General features: G+C 36.3%; 2 protein-coding genes across 4 annotated transcripts in view; one reads left to right on the top strand and one right to left on the bottom strand.

Annotated features, from left to right (window-relative positions):
• The window catches only part of Mastl (microtubule associated serine/threonine kinase like), a 30,671-nt gene extending 23,830 nt beyond the window's left edge, over positions 1 to 6,841 (bottom strand). Inside the window, exons 1-2 of the mRNA XM_048812753.1 lie at positions 5,809 to 6,841; positions 3,204 to 3,341 (exon numbers count right to left, since the gene is read on the bottom strand). Of these exons, the coding sequence (XP_048668710.1) occupies positions 3,204 to 3,341; positions 5,809 to 5,991 (321 nt within the window). The 5' untranslated portion in view covers positions 5,992 to 6,841. The remainder of the gene's footprint in view (positions 1 to 3,203; positions 3,342 to 5,808) is intronic.
• A 43-nt stretch (positions 6,842 to 6,884) lies between these two features.
• Positions 6,885 to 21,208, top strand: part of Yme1l1 (YME1 like 1 ATPase) — a 46,803-nt gene continuing 32,479 nt past the window's right edge. For 2 of the 3 annotated variants that reach the window (XM_048812671.1, XM_015495210.2), the window contains exons 1-4: positions 6,885 to 7,101; positions 12,480 to 12,611; positions 18,059 to 18,221; positions 19,880 to 19,978. In XM_048812671.1, the coding sequence (XP_048668628.1) occupies positions 7,069 to 7,101; positions 12,480 to 12,611; positions 18,059 to 18,221; positions 19,880 to 19,978 (427 nt within the window). In that variant the 5' untranslated portion in view covers positions 6,885 to 7,068. Of the gene's footprint in view, positions 7,102 to 11,750; positions 11,793 to 12,479; positions 12,612 to 18,058; positions 18,222 to 19,879; positions 19,979 to 21,208 lie in introns of those variants that run through there. The other variant, XM_048812670.1, reaches the window with a different exon arrangement.

Genomic DNA, 21,208 nt, shown 5'->3' with positions numbered 1-21,208 from the left:
GGGGATTGAACTCAGGGGCACTCAACCACTGAGCCACATGCCCAGCCCTTTTTTGTATTTTATTTAGAGATAGGGTCTCACTGAGCTGCTTAGCGCCTTGCTTTTTGCTGAGGCTGGCTTTGAACTCATGGTCCTCCTACCTCAGCCTCCTGAGCCACTGGGATTACAGGCATGTGCCACCATGCCCAGTTTACAGTATAATACATTCAATGAATTTCATACCAATATAATCCTATTATCTAACATATAATCCACACTGAAATTTCTCTGACCATAATAATATTGTCTTTTATTAGCATCTTTCCTCACTTCCATTCTCAAGCCAGGACCATGCAGGGCTTTAGTTTTTATATTCAATCTGGCAGTTTTTCAGCCTTCATTTTGTTGGATAAAAACATTTTTAAAGAATATTGGTATGATACATTTTTTTTTTAAGAATACAGATCTCCTTGAATTTGGGGTTATCTGATTATTTCTTCATGATTTGATTCAGGTTATACATTTTTTTTTTTTTTTGGTACCAGGAATTTTACCCAAAGATGCATTACCAATTAGACACATTCCCAGCTCTTTTTATTCTTTTCAGCAGGGTCTTGCTAAGTTGCTTAGGTCCTCACTAAGTTGCTGAGGATGGCTTTGAACTTATGATTCAACTACCTCAGCCTCTGTAGCCACTGGGATTACAGGCATATACCACCATGCCCAGCCAGGTTATGTATTTTTGACAAAAATATTACAAAGTATGCTGAATCTTTCTCAGTTATTTCCACCAGATGAGACATATAATGCAAATTTGAGAGGTTTGTATTCTCTTCCTGTTTTTTTTTTTGTAGTACTTGGGAAGGAATGCAGGGTCTCAAAAATGCATGCTATAGGCAAGTGTTTTACCACTAAGCTACATTCCCAGCCCTCTGCATTTCTAATAAGATTCCAGATGATGCTGATGCTGCTTGTCTGTGGACTATATTTGGAGTATCAAGGATCTAAACCCATGGTGAAATCAGGTAGACAAGATTGGGTTTACAGATAAATAGGATTACATTTCAAATATAAATAAAAATAGTGGTGGGGATGTAGCTAGTGGTAGAGTATTATCTAGAATGTATAAGCCCTGGGTTCCATCTTTAGCAATCACTCCCCACCCACCCCTCCCTTCAAAAAAGGAAAGAAAAGTATTATAGTCGTTTACTTCTACTATTTCTAGGACATAACCTTTGGAAAAAATCTACCAAGTTGAGCAATTCTTGGACCTGCTCTTTCACTCACTGTTGGACTTGGTTTCAGGAAACTCCTGGTTTCACGTAGAAATAAATTAGAATTGATGTTATAGCCGTAGTCATGGCTTTGGGGAAGGGGGTCATACATACTGCATATGAAACAGTATTTGTAAAGGTATTAGAGGGTCTCAGGAAGAACTAAAGGATTAAATAACCCCTTACCTTCTTTGGATACGGCATAAATGAATGTTCCCTTTATAGTCTGTAAAGTTCCAAATAGTAAATATTTTAGATTTTACAGGACTTTATTGCAACTATTTCAGTCTGCTGTTGTAGTGCAAGAGAAGGCATTGATGTCATGTAAACAAAAGAATGTGGCTAGGTTTTAATAAAACTTTATTTACTCTCTGAATTTCAAATTTCATATAATTTTTTTGGGGGTAGCAGGGATTGAACTCAGGGGCACTCGACCACTGAGCCACATCCCAGCCCTATTTTGTATTTTATTTAGAGACAGGGTCTCACTGAGTTGTTCAGTGCTTGGCTTTTGCTGAGGCTTGTTTTCAACTCGAGATCCACCTGGGATTATAAGCGTGTGTCATTGTGCCTGGAAAGTTCATATAATTTTTTTTAAGATGGACACAATACCTTTATTTTATTTATTTATTTTTATGTGTTACTGAGGATCGAACCCAGTGCCTCATGTGTGCTTCAAGTGCTTTACCACTGAGCTACAGCCCCAGCCCTTCATATAATTTTTATATATTGCAAAATGCTATTTTCTTTCCAACCTTTTAAAAATACAAAAATTATTCTTAGTACACATAGTATATATTTTTTCTTTTTGACTCTTGACAATGAATCAATCATTCTAAAAAGATCTCCATCTCCACTCTAAAAAGATCTCTTTGAATCTTATTTCCTGAAGGGTCTCTCTTTAACCTGGCTTTGAAGGTGAATTCCAACACAAATTTGTGTCCTCACTCAAACTCCTTTCCCTTTGAATCACCAGGCCTCATCTCCCACACAAAGGAGTTCTTTATAACCAAGTACTGTAATTTACAATTCATTCCAGTTTTGAATAATAAAATAGTTGGAAAATACTAAAACAAATTCATCAATAGTATATTTATTAAAGGAATTATGAAATTTATAATTTTATCAATGGAATTCTATGTTATCATTGAAAATGAAGAGGTTACCATTAAGTAGAAAAAGCGTAATTATAGTATTTACACTATGATCACATTTTACCATTCACTAAAGTTGTGGTTTGTCAAAAAATGTTATTTTTCCTGAATTAGTCCTTATGCAAAAAAAAAAAAAAAAAGATCTCCCCACAGCTCCAGAAGAGCTTTAAAAAAACTTTCCAAACTTTCTGCCCATCCTAGTAAATCTTTATACCACATTTGACAGCAGTCTAAATATACTTGAAGATTTGCTAAAAGATTAGAGATGGATTAAATTCTCAGGTACCAAAAGAGTTCTGAAATTAGACATCATTTTGAAAACCCACCTAAAGTATTCTTTGGATAGGATTAACATCTAAATCAGTAGACTCTGATAAAGGAGATTACCTCCATGATGTGAGTAGCTCTCTATTAGCTGAAGGCCTTTAAGAGAAAAAAAAAATTGATATCTCCAGAGGAAAGGGAATTCTGCCTTCAGAGCTACAACTTTTAACCTTCCTTGGGTTTTTAGGTTAACAACCTACCTTGCAGATTTTGGATTCGTAAGTCCCCATAGTCTTCTGAGAAAACTGCTTAAAATAAATCTTTGTGTCTGTTATGTATGTACACACAAACACGTGCGTGCACGCACGCGCACACACACACACACACACAAACACACACCCTATTAGGTGTTTTTCTCTGGAGAACTCTAATACAACTGGTAACCTGGCCAAAATCATAAAGCTCTTGAGTGCCAGAATTCATATACGGATGGCTGAGTCCATGAAGAAAAAATGTAAAGCTATTTACTCACCAAATAGACATTGCTTGCTGACTGCAGTGAATAATACAAGTGGACAATGAAAGGACTTTTGCTTAGTGCCAGTGCATCTCTCTCAGCTTGTACCTGATGAGTCATATTTTTATTGATCATATCTGCTTTTTTGACAACCTATAATAGACCACATGACAATAAAAACATTTTATTTTTTATTACAAAGTGTCCTCAAGTTCCAACATTGCCATCATAAAAATGAGACAAAAAACAGATATCATTCAGACCTCACACTGCCACCAGGAATTGGTGCCAGAAAAGTAGTAAGATGGTCAAACAAACAGCATCAAACCATTATCTTCAACATAGAACTGCTCATCTTGGTATTAAATGGCAAAATTATCACATCCATTTTGAGAAGGAAAAAGAATTAAATAAATGTTCCCTGACTGATCTGCATGTTTACAGAAAAGATTCTGTTCTGTTATTATAAAAAAGTCAAAAGATAGTAATGTTCCTAATTATTCCCCAGATAACCAGGAACTTGGATACAGTATAATAGCACTATACATATATACACATCCCTGTGTGTGTGTGTGTGTGTGTGTGTGTGTGTCTTTATTTGTTTATTTATTTTAAACTTCTGATTCTCTGGCAGATAGGAACTGAATCAAAATGTTGGAAGTTTGTTTGTTTGCTTCACTTGAGCAAACTTGAGCAATTTGAGACTTAAAGTATCAAATGCCGTCTTACAGAAAACAACTAATTATATTTTTGAGTTTCAGGGTAATTGTCACAGAAACAAAAGTGTGATCTACATTAAAGATGGAGCTCTAAACTGAACAGTAAGACACACTGGGATCAATTCTCAATACTATTACCAGGAAAAATGCATTTACCTCGTATTTAATACATCCATTAATACATGATAAATTCTAGCCTTACTGCCTTTCCTTAAGAAAACTAAAGGAAATTGATAAAGGAAGTTTATAACATGATTTCACCTATCATTCTACTGGGTTGGGAACTCTGTGAGGACATGTTTGCTTTGTTCATTACTGTATCCCATATCCCCAAATATTTATTTAACAAATTAATTGCTGCTTCCATTTGAACAATAGATAATGATTGATTACTATGTACTGTAGAAGGAAAAGCAAAAATCTTGGGAACATATAAAGCAAGTAACAATAAATTTCAACATGATGAGTCCGAAAGATCAAAGATTTGAAGGAGAGCAAAAATGAACCTTAACACAAGAATAAGATAGGTGAAGAGTCAGAAGGGTGGAAGAAAAGCACTTAAAGAGGAACAAACATAAACATAAGCTCCAAGGCAAGAAAATACACAGGTTAGGGGGGATAGTCCAATTGGTGTTGCTAGAACTTGGGAATGGAAGGAGGGGTTAGTAAAAAGAATGAAAGGCAGAATTGTGAGTACTAATTAGGAGTTATGATACCCAAATGAAGTGGAAGAAAGTTAAATTGACTCAGGTTTCTAGTCCAAAGGAAAGGGGAAATGGAAGTGTTATTAAATGAAGAAGGGAATACAGGAAGTTCAGAGTTTAGACAGTAGGTGGAGGGGATTGTTTAAGATTTGGCAAGTATAATTTGTAGATGAGTGATAGATATTCACTTGGCATTGTCTAACAGGAAATTCAAATTTCATCCAGTCTGTTGGATTTTCCGTTCCTTTACCTCCTTCACTCAGTGCTGAAATGTGAATAAACTGAATCCTTGGGAGTGGATGAGAACCAAGAGTGGACAGAATAACTTCAAATACATGTTGAGGGTTTTAAGAATGATATATATATATATACTGTTTTAAGAATAAAAGAATCGACTTAGCACACGTTTCAGCTTGCTCTTTAAATGGAAATATATCCTAGACATCACAATGGAAAGTATGAACAAAAAAAAAATAAGATTTGTTTAATGAGACCTTTTGGTTGTATAAACGGGTCAAAAATCTATATCAAAAAATATAAAATGAAAGCAACTATTACAAACAATAAAAATTCCAACCTTCATCCTGGTAAAGGCCACATTAGTAAAAAGGATCCAGAAGATACATAAAATGAATAGGTAATACTAATTTTAACAATTTCGTAACAGATCTGAAAACAATGCAGCTTCTTTCTGGTTAGGATCAAATTCTAAATCAGTGGCTACAATTTAATTAAACTGGGACAGAAAAATTTCAGCGTTTCTGTATGTCAAAGCAAACATCAGCAGCTACTTAAAACTTTTTGGATTTAGAAACATGAGTCAAATTCGGATTAGGCATGAATCATGGCTGTAGCTTTAAGTCCGTCTTGTACTAAAGGTCCACTGACCACCTCAATCAAGTCCCTTTTCCTCTGGCCTCAGTGTTCTTATTTGTTGACACTGTCTAGGGCAAAGGGAGTCAAGTTTTGCACTGGGCAATGTCTACTAAGATGTGGAGACAAGGGCGGGGAAGGTAGGGCAAAGGCCACCCGCCTGACCAGATCCAAACAGAAGTCAGTTCGCAAGGTTCTGCAGGCTTCAGCAAGCCGGTCCAGACTAATTACTGCAGCAGCCCCGGAGCCTGCCCAAGTCAGAAGGCAGAACAGAGGGCCGTTCGGCTGCACGCCTTCCCTTTCTTTACTCCTCGACTTCCTTACCTTCACTGCATACAACTTGCCGTCTCTCTGTCCCAGGTACACTTTCCCGAAGGCGCCGCGGCTAATGGGCTTCACTATGGTGAAATCCTCAATGGAGGGCGGTCTTGGCACCGGGATCTTATTCACGCATTCTCCTGTCACCGCGCCTCCTTCGTTCTCTTCGCTCCGGGCAGTGGACTCCATCGCTGGACAGCTCAAATAGAGGAGAACAGCCGGCCAGGCGCCACGGCCTTTCCCAGCCGCAACTCCCGCCAACTGGGTTCAAAGTGAGGCTCCGCCCACACCGCACGCTGGCCGTGACGTCACCGCGCCACCGAGCCGAGTCCAAAGCAGCCCCGCTCTGTCACCTCTCTTAACTAAGTACAGTTTCCCAATAGGCGTGAGGTCTGGGCACTGGGAACACTTGAGTTCCGCACAGAAATTTCGAAGGCGGTGACTCACGGCCCGCTGACACATCTTGTTAGGAGGGAGGAGGTTCAAATAGTTCTGGCCAACAGGAAGAGGGACAACTGGGACTTGAATCTGAATCGCGGGATTTGAAAAGATGTCTCCCCGCCTCCCAATGAGTCTGCTACGAACCTGCCCAGGTCTAGTCCAGACCTGCAATTTACTCCTCCCTTCCCGACCTGTTTGGTCTGTTTAAGAAAGCAGTGGCCCGAGATGACGTTTGGAAGCCAGGGAAGCCACCGAACTTGTGAAACCGGATGTGCAGGAAGCGGGTAGCTGACACTGTTACCTGACTTATTAACAAAATGTAATCTTCCTTACGGAAAGAGGCTAAGACCAACAGGAAGAAGTTTAGATTTATTGCAGCCAAAAAACCTCGCAAACCTTCTTATCAACCTTCAGAACAATACGTTGGATAAGGAAGCTACAGGAAGCCTGAGAAAGGTTCAACAGGGTGCATGCTGTTCCCCCTTATAAAGTGGGGTGAACCCACGCTACAAACAGCTTAAGGGATTCCGTTCCTTGCCAACATCCAGCAGCTCAGTGCCCGCGGACGTGGTAGCACCTCACGTCTCTGAAAAGGCGGGGCACCGATTTGCCCCGGAAGTACTGTTGCGTTAACGCCTTGCCTTCCGGGGCAGATTGCTGTTGTAGCAGCTGTAGGAAGGGGAGGCCATTTTCCGTTTCTGAGAAGCGTAAGGAGCAAAGGAAGGGAGAGACAGAGGGGGAAAAAAGGGGGGCTCAGCGCCTCCCTGCCGGGCCAAGAACGGAGGACAGTTTCGGCAGGCGGGGGAGGTCGCTGAGGGCCCGGAGATGTTTTCCCTGACGAGCACGGTGCAGCCCCAGGTGAGCCCTACTTTCAGCGTGTTTTTCTGCGGCCCTGCCCGCGGATGTTTTCCAGTTGCCTTCGTGGAATCGGTTTCTGGGAAGCGAACCAAGGGAGGAAAACGATTAGCCCACGCAGAGTCCCGAGGTTGAAAGTGGATCAGGGGATAACGAAGAGAGTAGGACCGGAGACTTGAAGGGCTGACAGCGAAGCATTTGGGTTTCCGGGGGAGAGGCGCGGTATAAGCGTGATGGAGATCGGGGCTTATCGGATTGATTGCGTGGAATTTTCTGGTAGAGAACCCGTCAGGCATTGTTCAGGGCCGGACATTCTGGGCTGGGGCCTGGGGAAATGTCTCCTCCTGGATGTAAAAGTAATGTTCTTTCCATCCTTTCCGAGCTCTCTCTTTTTTTCTACTTGCAAGTGAATTTAACCCAAACATTCTATAACAATTTTAATAACTATCATTTTTTTTTCTATTTGGTCAGAAAGAACTAATAAGTATTCTTTCTTTTCTTTGAGTACTGGGCTTGAACTCAGAGGCATTTGACCAAAGAGCTACTTCCCAAGCCTTTTTTATTTGATTCAGGGTTTCGCGAATTTATTGAGGCTGGCCTCGAATTTGGTTCCTCCTCTGCTTCACCCTCCCGAGTTGCCGGGATTACAGAGGTGATTCATCATGTCCAGTTTATGTATTTTGGTGTAGTTAATTTGCCGTTAAAGTTTTGATTTCAGCCTCATCCTCATATTTTTGTGAAACAAAAGTTAAGCCAGAGGGGGGAGAAAAATTCTAAAGGGTTTTGATCCTCTTTGAAAGATAATCAGTTGTGACAATGTTTGCCCTTTATTCACTTCAAAAAAAATTTTTTTTCTTTTGATGGCAACTTTTTCTCGTTAAAGAATACTTTATTAGTTTCTGTAATCACACTCGCTTAGTTGAGACCATACATTTAATAACAGTGTCTTACCCCTTTACAGAGAAAAGAAATAAGCTTAACATTTCTAGACCAACATGACTGTTAATTTCTGAACAATGCCAATTCAACAGGTGAACTGGGATACTTTTTCCAAAGTTGTCAAAAATTCAAATTACGTTTAGAGATGTGTATGTTTATATAAAAAGACCAAGGATAGTAGTATGTTTTGAGTTATATAAAAAGACCAATAATAGCACCAACAGTTTTTCCATTGTATGCAATCATTAAATAAAATTGTACTCTCAGTACACTTCATTAATGGTAATATTTTGATAGATTTCTTTTATTTGTTTATTTATTTGTAGTTATAGATGGACAGAATGCCTTTGTTTATTTTTATGTGGTGCTGAGGATCAAACCCAGTGCCTCACAGATGCTAGGCAAGTGCTCTGCCACTGAACTACAGCCTCAGCCCCACATTTTGATAGATTTATTTTTTCCTTTTCTTTTTCTTTTTTTTCATTTTTGAGAGTGCTCAGAGCTTTGCAGACAAATATTTTTTTTGAGAACATTCAGATTTAAATTTTTTTGGTACCCTTACTTTCTTGTTTCAAGTATATGGTTGTGTTCCTTTGTTTAACTCCTTCCCCCCTTTTTTGTGTGAGTACAGTACTGGCTGAATAATAGAAAATGAAGTGGTTGGTTAGTTATTGGGCAGCAAAAGAACAAAGCAAATGTGGAATTTTATCTTACTAGTGATATGAAGTAAAGATGATTAGGGGGTTAGCTAGGTGAATAGTGGACAAGATATTTCGAGATTGAAGGAACAAAAATAAGACTAGGTGGCTAGAGCATTAAAGATTAAGGGAAGGATTGCCAGAGATGAGATTGGAGAGAAGCCTTAAGGCAGTTTAGGGAGTTTGGATTTCATTTTAAGGGAAAACAGTTGAAGGGAACAATTGAAGGTTTTAAAACAATCATATATACACACACACATATGTATATATATATGTGTGTGTGTGTGTGTGTGTATACACACTTTTTTTTTTTTTTGGTACCGGGAATTGAACTCTGGGGCACTCAACCTCTAAGCCACATCCCCAGCCCTGTTTTGTTATTTTATTTAGACACAGGGTCTCACTGAGTTGCTTAGGGCCTGAGTTGCTGAGGCTAGATTTGAACTTCCCAACCTCCTGTCTTAGCCTCTGAGCTGCTGGGATTACAGGTGTGCATCATGGTGCCTGGCCTAGATTTTCATTTTTTAATGTATCACTTTGCTGTCTTGCTTATGGAGAATATGAAGTGGCAGGAGTGGAATTATATTGCACCACTTTGGGATAGGGGTGTTGCTCCACTAAAGTTGTGGCAATGGTTGTAAAAGTAGAGAATGAATTTATGTTGAACAAAGAGTAGAATTTCATGAGAGGTGGTGGAGAGAGATGTTTCTGGTTTGATCAACTGAATACAGGAAGGTCCTATTTGCCAAGATGATAATTTAGGGAGGAGTCCTAACAATTGTTTTTAAAACAGGCCTACAATGCTAAACTTTTTGAAACTAAACTCTTAGTTCACATCAAGAACTCCTGGTTTTGAGGGAATTTATGATTGGCTGGATGGAGAATCGGTGCTATGTGAAGTAGGTAGAGCTGATGAAAGGATTTTGTATGGTGTTGGCTTAACTGGGCTCAAATATAGGACCCTGAAGTATTTATGCTATGTAGGATTATAAACATATTTGGAATTCCTAGTTGCTTAGTTGGTTGAATACACTTGAATTTAAATGTTAGAAATAGGGAAGATATAGCTGAGCTCAATCTTTCGTTTTTTTTCCATGCTGAGGATTGAACCCAAGGCTCCCACATGCTAGGCAAGTGCTCTATCACTGGTCTACACTGTATCCCTAAAGTAAGCCTTTTCAAAGAAATAAGCAGATAATATATGTTTTTGTATTTGATTCCTATAGTTAAAAAGAAACTTACTGTTTCTGACTTCAAAAAATAATATTCTTCCAAAAATGCTGAAAGAAAATAAAGATTATCCATAATTTCAAGATACACATTTTAGAATAAATTCCACCCCTTCTCCCCCCCCTCTTTATTAATAAGGGAATGCATACTTCAAAAATATTGCTTTACAGTTTGTTTTATTCATGCAGTATCATAACATAAATTTATTTCTGTATCAATAGCTCTGAAATAAGAAGCCTTTTAACTGGAATTTTGAATCAGATACTTTGGTAGACTCTTATACTAATTGTTTGACCTTGGATATGACACTGATCTATCTAAATCCTTGTTGTCTTCATCTATTAAATAGGAGGTATCTTAATCTGTTGCTAAAACTGAATACCATGAACTAGGTAATTTATATAAAGAATAGAAATTTATTGGTTCATAGTTCTAGAGACTGGGACATCCATTTTCAAGGTGCCAGAATCTGGCAACATGGTAGAAGATACCACACGATGAAAGGCATCATGTAAAAGAGAGAAAGAGGAGATAACCCACTACTATGAAAACCTAACACCTTTTGAAGATTCCACCTCTTACTAGTTAAAATGACAATGTGAATTCAGTGTGAATTTTAGAGGGGACAAATATTCAAACCTTAACAAGAAGTTTTATGACTCTTAGGAGGATTAAACTAGATAACTAGAAGACCTGGTATATACTAAGAACCCATTTTGTTTATTCATTTACCCAACAAACATTTATTTAACGCTGTGTGCATTGATGTTACATAGGTATACAGTATTGAATAAAATAGAAAAATGGAATAGGGAAAAGAATCTTGCCATGTGAAATTTACTTTGGTTATAGAATATGGTATAATGAAAAATACTTTTGTAGTTTTTGTCGTCTTCCTGATACATAACTTCTAAAATTGTTGGGATTTTATGAGTTATTAAAATTCAGGGAAACTTGTTTATCACATCTGCGTTTTTGCTAATAAAATGACTTTAATCTGTAAATAGCCTGAGGATGGGACTAGTCATGGAAAGGACAAGTGGTTTGAGAGTGTACTTGAATTTCCTCATCTCTGGAGAAGAAGGGTGAGGCTGGAAACTGAGCTCCATTAGCAACTCTTGAACCAGGAAAGTCACCCTATTTTGGGTTGGTGAATGTGTGCATACAATCCATGTAGAGGGGTGTCTCACCTGACTGGGGACAGGAGTCCGTATAGTAGGGACCCTTTTAGACCTTGCTGTGTGTACCTCATCTGGCTATTCATTTATTTTAGAGACTGGTAAACATAAAGTAATTTTTTTTTCTGAGTTCTGTTAGCCTTTCTAGCAAATGATCACGCCCTGTGACTGGCATCTGAATTGGAGGCAGTGTCATGGGACTGGTCCTTATCTTGTGGCGTCTCTTTAACTTCTCCTGGTAGATAGTGTCAAAGTTGAATTGTTGGGCAGCAAACTGGTGTTGGAAATTGTGTGGTGAATTCTCTAAGAAGAGACAGATTTTTATACAGATAATTAAGTAACTATTTAAAGTGTTAGTGAAAAGTACCAGGAAGAAAAAATAGAATAGAGAACATGGGTGTAAGACATATTTTTGAGGAAAGGTCATTGAAATATTAGGGTGACTAGAGAAAGGACTCCTGAAAAGATGACTTTTGAATAAAGAATTGAAGGGAATGTGAAAGCAAGCTATATTACTAACTGGACAAGAGGGAATAAAAAACAGTGCAAAGGCCTTGAGATAAGATCCTGCTAGGTGTCTTCCAGGAACAGCAAGGAGGCCAGTGGAGCTGGAGCAGAAGGAATGAAGCAGGGAACATCAGGGGAGGAGGTAATAAATAAAGTGCCAAACCATGGAAGGTTTTATAGGTCATAATTGTTAGGATTTTGGCTTTTATTTTTAACTCTGTAAGTTGGAAAAGAAGCCATTGGAGGGGCTGGAGCTTTGGCTCAGTGGTAGAGCACTTGCCTGGCATGTGTGAGGCCCGGGTTGGAATGTCAGTAAAATATTTTATTTTGTGGTATAGTGTCATTTATTTTACTACTCCCTTTTTTCCAGTTTGCCGCTATTTTTAAATGTGTTGATAAAAATTTTTATCTCTGCATGTGCAAGCATTTGTTGGATTTTTTTCCTTAGAATAAATTCCTAAAAGGTAGATTGCTGGAATAAGAAAAATATATGTTTTTAAAACACTTTTGATTCATATATCAAGAATAGTATCCTGAATGAATAGATCCAATTATCTTCCCACCAGCAGTAAATGAATAATACTGTCTTTGACATATTTTTGTTTGCTGGCACATGTGTTTGTGTGTTGCTGGGGATGGAACCCAGGGGCTCACGCATGCTAGGCAAGTGCTCTTACACTGAGCTGTATACCCCCCAACTCAGAATATAGTTTTGCTATGCACTGTATGTTTAACTTTTAGCATAGCCTAAGTCCTGACAAGGAAAAGGAGATGGTTTTATTTTAAAAAAGAAACACATTACTCAATGTGAACTTTTATCTTTTTCTAGGTTACAGTTCCTCTCAGTCATCTCATCAGTGCCTTCCATTCACCAAAAACCATATCTGTTTCTGTCAGTACATCAGTTTCTCAAAACCAGCATAGAGATGTAGTTCCTGAGCATGAGGCTCTCAGCAATGAGGTAATATTTTTTTACCCTGGTTGTATAAGAAAACATTTTTTTATATACTGAATTATAAACATGTTTGATGAAATATCTTTATTTAGATATTTATATTGTGGTGTCTTTTATGTTCAGTGTAATTTGTAATTAAAGATAACTAATTCTGGATTTTATTGTACATATTGAAAAATTACTTCATTCATATAATTTAGAAATTTTTTCACATGGCATTGCATTTGGCATTCACCTTCAGGCTTACTGCTTGTGTGATATCAGTAAGATATTCTTTTGTGTTTCTCCAAGTGGCAGTGAACTCACAGGTAACTGACCACAATTAAGTCTCAAGGAAGATAGTATACTGAGACATTATCATTCATTGCCTTATAGAAACCTTCAATGTAATTAAACAGAATATAGATACTTGAAAGTGAAATGTATGAACTAGGAAACCCATATTTTTAGTATTCATGTAATTATAAAACCAGCAGTGCCTTGGATATAAGTAAGTACGGGGATGGGGGAGTGCATTAGGGGTCAGTCTAGATGATAAAAGTTTAATTAGATGAAAAGTTTGTCATCTTTATGTTTTCCTTTTATTCTGTTTGCGCAGTTCCTGTTGTTTCTTTCTATATGTAATCCATTATCCTTTGTCCTTACACCCCCCTCTCAAATTGTAGTTCTTGAGAACTTTACTACTGAAAAGACTCTAAATTATAAACAATAAGAGATTAACAAAAAGTAATAATCAAATAGAGCAGTTATAATCATATTCTGTAGTGAAATTTATATCACTTAAATGTGGTCTCTCTTAAAATAACTATTGTGCTACTCCTTCTTGTTGACCATGGGTAACTACAGCAGCAGAAAGCAAAACCACAGGTGAGGGATTACTGTATCTTGAAAAATTTCTGCATGCAGCAAAATTATGTTCATTTTAGTAACTTTGGAAAATATTAATATAGGTGGAAGAGCTATAATTCATCTGTGATCATGTTTTCCAGAGACAATGCTGTTAATATTTTATATTTATATTTCTTTTTTGTTGTTGTTTGGTGGTACTAGGGATAGAATCAAAGGTGCTTTACCCCTGAGCTACATCCCTAGCCTTTTTTTTTTCTTTTTTTGAGGCAGGATATTACTAAGTTGCTGGGGTTGGCTTTATTTGTACTTGTGAAGTTCCTACCTCAGCCTTCCGATCTCTGGGTCTCTGGGATTACAGATGTGCACTCCCTTGCCCAGCTGGAAAATATTTCATGTCTCCTTCTTTTGGGCTTTTTATATTACATAATAATTGCATTATACTGCATGTGCTGACTTTTTTTTTCATTCAGTGAACTTTTTATTTTTATGCAATTTGAATTATTTTATTATTATTATTATTATTATTACTACTGTGGGTTTTTTTTTTCCTTGATGTGAATTTGCTTTGTTGAGTAGACTGTTCTCAAACTTGTGATTCTCTACCTCCCTCTCCCAAATAGATGGAATTACAGATGTATGCCATGGTACTTGGCTCATTTTATTTGTTCTTAATGACTTTTTAGTGTTCTTTGTATGATGTCCAGTGTTGGATATTGTTTCCAGTTTCTTTTTTGTTGACATAAACAATGCTATTATTGTTGTGCTTGTTGTTAAATCTTTGATAATTTTGTCAAGTGAAATTGCTGAGTTGCTGGTAAAGGACGTTTTTGAGCCTTACAGGGTAACTAAACCCTAGAAGCCAGTGTTCTTTTTAAGACAATAATGGTGTGAAATATAGAATTAGTGTTCTTAATCTCTGTTATACCCTCCTTAGTCCTTCTCTTTGTCTTTGGCAAGTACTTTTACAGTATCAGAACTTTTTCATATTTTTGAGTATCCTACCTCTTAACTTTCTTGGCAATGTGATGACTTCTTTGCTCAACAAACATCTGCTCCAAAAGACAAGGGGAAAACAAAACAAAACCTGCCTTTGAATTTTCCTCAAGCAACTGGCTTTTTTTCCATCATCATCATCATTATTATTATTATTCTCTTATCTATCTATCTACCCCCTATGCTGGGGGCCAAACCCAGGGTCTCATGCTAGACAGGTATTCTATCATGGAGCCATATTCCAAACCTCTGCTTTAAATGAGTAGTTTGAGCTTGTATCTATTCTTAAAATACTTTTTGAGTCTCTCTTCCTATCTGACTGTAACATCTCCCATTATAATTTAGATGTTACTTTTACTATTTTATAGATATTTTTTGCTAAACTCATTGGTGATTTCCTTAGTGCTAAATACATGTCTTAAAAAAAAAATCTGAATCTTACTACTTATCATTTGTATTTAACCAGGCCAAGTGTCTACTACTTTCAAAATAATTCCTTTAATTGAATGTTATTGTTGTGATTATATCTATATTTTGCTGGCATTTTAAAATTGCCAACTTCTTAGATATTAGGTTTATGTAAAAGGGAAAATGAGTTTATTATGCCTATTATCCTTATTTTAATTTTTATTCTTTACATTCTCCCAGGTTTTTAAAAATTATTTTATTTTTTTAATGTGGTGCTGAGGATTGAACCTAGTGCCTCATACGTGCAAAGCAGGCACTCTACAACTGAGCCATAAACCTAGCCTCTTCTCTGATGTTTTGATATCCATTTTCATATCTTCCATTGACATCTATATCTAAATATTTGTATTTATATGCTGATATCTCTCAAGTATGTCTCCAACCCTTAATTCTCTTGAAAGTTTTCAAGTATTTAGTGGCTTATTAGATAGACATATATATTCCTTTGGATAATATCCAGGGACCTTAGATACCCAAAACAGTTATTTCCCCAAATTCCAGTATGTTTGGCTTACAGTGGTTTCAGTTCTTTATTATCAGTTTGGATCCAATCAGGAGAGAGAAACTACACAGTCACTTAAACAATAAAGGCTTAGTATAGAATTTAATGCAATTTAATTTAATATTTCAAACACCTACTTTTATTGGGAATTGGAGTAGATAGGGATTGGTTAGTAAGAAGTAATGAACATCCTAAAAGAAAATACAGAATTTGTGGACTTAAAACAACTAATACTTCCAGGGCTGAGATAGAGTATCCCTGGAAAAGAGCTCCACTTCCAGGCTGAGGAATGACCTTGTTGGAGAGAGCATGACTTTGGCTCACAGAATGGGAGAGATGTCAATGTGGTATGATGTCAGCTGAATTTGCTGGAAATCTGTCCTCTAGACTAGAGAAAGCTGTTCCTGAAGATGTGTCTTGCAAGAAAAAATAGAAAAGTAATAACATGGAAAGATGTTGAGTGTTGCTGGCCACTGTGCATTCCAGGAGCCAGTAGCTACCTACTATATAGGAACCGTGAGTGTTGCAGACTGGAGTCTGCCGAGAAAACACACCAGGAACTCAAACTCTTTCTCTCCTACAGTTTATCTCTGGTGACCACACTGACAAAGCTTAACATTGTGCCAGTTGGCAAAGGAAGAATATTCAAAGGATGCAGATTGATATTCATGGAGCCAGCTAAGTGATGAAGAGGAACTAAGAGACAGCATTTTGATAATCTTTACAGATTATCACATCCATTTAGAACTCCTTTTCAATCCCTACAACCTACTGGCTTCTTCAAATATCTGTTGTCTGTGATTTGTTACATTCATTTTTTTTTTTTTTCCTTTTTCTGGGAATCAAACCCAGAACACTTCATGCTAAATAAGATCTCAGCCACTGAACTGTACCTCAGCATAAGTACATCCTTCTTAGTCAAGGCTTAATTCTACCTCTTACCATCTTTCACTTTTTTCATCAGCCTTCTCTCTTACATATTCTGTCTTCTTTACTAGAGGATTTTCTTCAAGTAAAATGAAACTGATCATATTAGTGATGGAATTAAATTCAAAGAAGGCACAGTTTGGCTGTAGACCATCTTTCTAATTAATTCTTCCTTCACTTTTGGAGACATTCCAGATTTTGGTAGGACTTATTTTCGTTTCATTCCTCAGGCCTTTCTCCTTCATCATTGTTAATTGTTTATTTTGTGATACTGGGGTTGAACCTCAGGGCACTCTACCACTGAGCTATATTGCCAGCCCTTTTATTTTCATATTTCAAAACAGAGTTTTCACTCAATTGCCAATTCTGGCCTTGAATTTGTAATTCTTCTCCCTCAGCCTCCCAAGTCACTGGGCATGTGCCACTGCTCTTGGCCATCATTTTTAATAGTTTAAAAGTACTTTTAAATATTTTATTTCATCATTCTTATGTTTTACTATGTGTTGCCATGATGTATATTAGCATAAATGGATGAGTTAAGCATCTCTACCTTTGATCCTTACCATTGCAGAATCAGGCATATTTCATAGTCATTAGTGATGAAGAAATGGACTCTTAGAATATGAGTCATTTGTCACGTATTAGTAAACAGTAAATCCATAGACATCGATTCAGAGCTATATAATCCATGGATCTCTCCTTATGTCAGTCATAAGAAGTTGATACTTTTACTTGTTCTGCTTAGTTTTTCCTCTCCTTACTTTGATGATTTAGCTGTTTGAGACTCAATAATATGTGATTGTTAACTTGTTGGATCATGTGGATAAGAAAAATGAAATCTACACTGTATTTACCTTAGAAGTCTTTAAAGATGAGCATGTTTTTACACATTTTTGTGATTGTTAAACATGTTTTGACCTTACTGAATGTTCCTCCTTATTCAAAGTTAGATATAGTTACTTTATAACACTCTCAGCTCAAGGAAGGATCTTATCTATCAGGCTAGAGAATAATAGAGATATCATTTATTTTAGTGGGCTTTTATTTGTGAGCATTTAGAAACTAGAGAAATTGAAGATTATTACTCAGTTAAAGCATCTTAACAATTATCCTCAAATCACTTCTGCTCCTGACCTTTAGAACACACTTTCTTTTTTTTTTTAAATTTTTTTTATAGTTGTAGATGGACAGAAGGCCTTTGTTTATTTTTATGTGGTGCATGCTAGGCAAGTGCTCTGCCACTGAGCTACAGCCCCAGCCCCAGCCCCGTAGAACACACTTTCTAACTGAGCAAGTAGTTACTCTTGTTTTTGTCATTAAATAAGTGTTTGGTTGATGTTTGATAGGCTAGCATTAGATGAGAATCCCTTATGAAGAGAGGGAAAGGATATAGAAAGCATTTTACTTGATTTTTGTGAATCGTCATGCTTAGTTCAGTGGTGATTTTAACTTGAATGAAAACTGTTTTTACTCATTCGTATTGAAATATGATTTTATTATTTAAAGATATCATTAGGGATATCATATTTGACCATTGTCAAACTTTATATGACTAATCTCAGTAAAACTAGAACTATAAGAATGTTTTCATCAATTTATATTTTAAGCATTAAGAAATTAGTGTATTTGTTAGATTTTAATAATTTTTTAAATAATAAATCTCTTTAAATATCTCAATAGTTAATATTTATTTGGTTGACTTAATCTTTTACAGCCTTCACTTAATTTAAGGGACCTTGGATTATCTGAATTGAAAATTGGACAGATTGATCAACTGGTAGAAAATTTACTTCCTGGATTTTACAAAGGCAAAAACATTTCTTCCCACTGGCATACATCTCATGTCTCTGCACATTCTTTCTTTGAAAATAAATATGGTATGTTAATACATTTTTTGTTTGAATTAAAATAAGTCATTTTTGTATTAGTAATGATAATTATATTAGATACCATTTATTAGTTTTTGTTATGGATCACTTTATTTTTGAATTTTTTTCTATAAGTTTTTATATTAGAATAATGTTAAATTTACAGAAAAGTTTCTACGATGATACAGAGAATTTCCATATATGCTTCACCTTGCTTTACTTAATGTCAACATCTTACATAACCATCGTATATTTGTCAAAACCAAGACGTTGAGATTGGTATGATATATGTTTTTGGCATGACATTTTATTTTATTTATTTTCTTTACAACATTTTGAATTATATACAGAGTATTTGGATTTCAGCAAAATTTGATTTAACTAAATCATTAATTTTTCCAGTAGTGTCCTTTCTCTATTCCAGGATCTAATGCAGCATACCACATCACATTTAGAAGATTGTTTTATTATCATTGTTGTTTTAGTTTTAGGTGACACACATTTGTTAAATTCTGTATAAAATACTATACTCTGAGAATACCTTGATGAAGACACAAAGTCCTTTTTATGGAATGTCTATGTATTTTCTTATTTGAGGCTTATAACATTCTGGTATTATAATAAATAGGTATACTATAATCTGTTGAAAGGGATGTCAGGTCAGCTTCATGAGTTACTCTTTGGAAGAATGTTAAAGCTTTACCAATCCATCAGAATACCTGTTTCGTATTGATGGCAGGACAGATTTGTAAATCAGTACAAGTTGTGAAAGTCTCAAAAGATCAGGTTTGAATAGTTTATGATGAAGGCTTGATTTCAAGCCGTACTTTTCATTAGCTTAATTCATGTACAAATTCTTTATTACTCCTTTGTCCTTACTTCATATAAAGACATTAAAAATGCAAGAATGAGAAAAAAACGGAATGTTTTTTGAGTTTGGAGGCTCAGACTGACAATGTGTTTATGTTGTCTATGCAAAACTCCACTTGACTTACAGTAAAGGTTCAATTGGATAAGTTTTTCTTTATTGTATTATTATTCATACTGCTCTTCTAATCTGCTTAATTACATTTATTTTTAAGGTTCTTTCTCATACTACCAATTGCTTGTTTTTTATTAACCACTTGTTTTTTATTGTTGTTGCTGCTAGTCGTGTCACTGGGATTTTAGATGTAAAGTGGGATGGGACGTATTAGACAAGGGCAGGAGTTTACGAGCATGGAAATATTCATGCCTTACAGATATGGAAAGAACTTTCTTCATGCCCAGTTACTGTAAAAACTTTGAGATGGAAGGAGCAGTAACTCTGGTTTACATTTTTTAATCACATCATTAGAGCTTTTGAAATTTTCTATGAAATAAGAATTCTTCATTTCCTTGCTTTTAAATAAAAGCAGTTTTAACCTAAATGTCCATACCTTTCACCTCTATGGATTTGAATTTAATTTCATCGGCAGTTACATACACCAGATAAAAAGACAAGTGATAGTAAAGTAAGTGATTGGATTAACAATGTTTAGCTATTTTATAGGAGTGAAATCAAGGGCAAATAAAAGGTGAAACTCATATATATTATATAATATTTGATACAATTATTTACATTCATATGATTTTTGTCTTTTTGTTTTAGCAGTTTGGAAATTTACTTGTTTGCAATTTCCCTCCAGGTTACTTAGATATGTTCAGTACTTTGCGTTCCTCTTGCTTATACAGACAACATCCAAGAACTCTCCAAAGCATTTGTTCAGATCTTCATTACTGGCCAGGTATGAAGCAACAGATGTTTTTATTTTGGAAACCATAGTAGATTTATTGAACATATTAAGCGTGGTCTTGGCCATGTTAATGATTATGAGCATCCACTTGCAGTGTACAGTAGGACTTAGAGCATTTGGAATTGATTAATTTCAGTAATTCTATTTAACTTTTGACCTGGGAACTATATAATAGGAGCTAATCTTTGTATATGAGTGTTAAGTGCCACAGCAAAGCAAACTCCAGGGAACTTTTTTACAACAGGTAGTTTTGAAACAGGTTTGAGTACATTTTTTATTTGACCTCATATTTAAAAACCCATTGAAATTATAGGAAAAAGGTATTAAAATGGAGATAGGGAACACCAGAGTTTTTATTACTAGACCTGAAATTTGAGTAATAGACTATGTGACCTCAAGTTAATAGCAAAGTCAAATTTGCATTAATATGCTTATTGAATACTAGGCACTAGCGATAAGTGTTAGGTTACAGTGATACCTGTCACAAAAGACTTGAATATTTTTAGTAGAACTTAGGAAAAACCCCAAGCTGAGAGTCAATAATAAGAGTGGACTTCAGGATTGTTGATACAGTAAATAGTTGAAAGATGGCCCAAACTGGGCCAGTAATTGAGATAATGTTAACTTTTAGAATATAATTAGCAAAAACCACTTTTTAATAAGATTTGGGCAATGGGGGTGTTTTAGGGGATTTTGTCTCTAGAGACTCCTGGTTTGAGCATTGATATCAAAGAAAGAAACAAAAAATACCCCAGAGTAATTTGGTCTTGAATCATTCATACTTTTCCGGTGTCTTGCTTATTCAAAATAGTTTTTTGATTTGTAGTCTGAAAGCATTCACTGCCTTGTTATTATTGAGGAAATCCATTTGCTGTCAGTACTGATTACTATATTCTTATTTTTAAATAGAAATTGATTGCTAAGTATCTCCACATTTTTGAGAAAAGCATGAAAAAGAGGCACCAGCTTGAGCAAAGAGACCAGTCAGCCAGGCGAGGTGGCATATGTCTGTAATCCCAGCAGATTGGGAGGCTGAGATAGGAGGATTGTGAATTCAAAGCCAGCCTCAGCAAAAGCTAGGTGCTAAGCAACTCAGAGAGACCCTGTCTCTAAATAAATACAAAATAGGGCTGAAGGAGTGGCTCAGTGGTTGAGTGTTCATGCCCCCCCCCCCAGTTTAACCCCCAGTTAACCCCTGCCACACCAAAAAAAAAAAAAAAA

This window comes from Marmota marmota, unplaced genomic scaffold (genome assembly GCF_001458135.2).
Source record: "Marmota marmota marmota unplaced genomic scaffold, marMar, whole genome shotgun sequence".
Lineage (NCBI taxonomy): Eukaryota > Metazoa > Chordata > Mammalia > Rodentia > Sciuridae > Marmota > Marmota marmota.
This window is presented reverse-complemented; position numbering and strand designations above follow the sequence as displayed.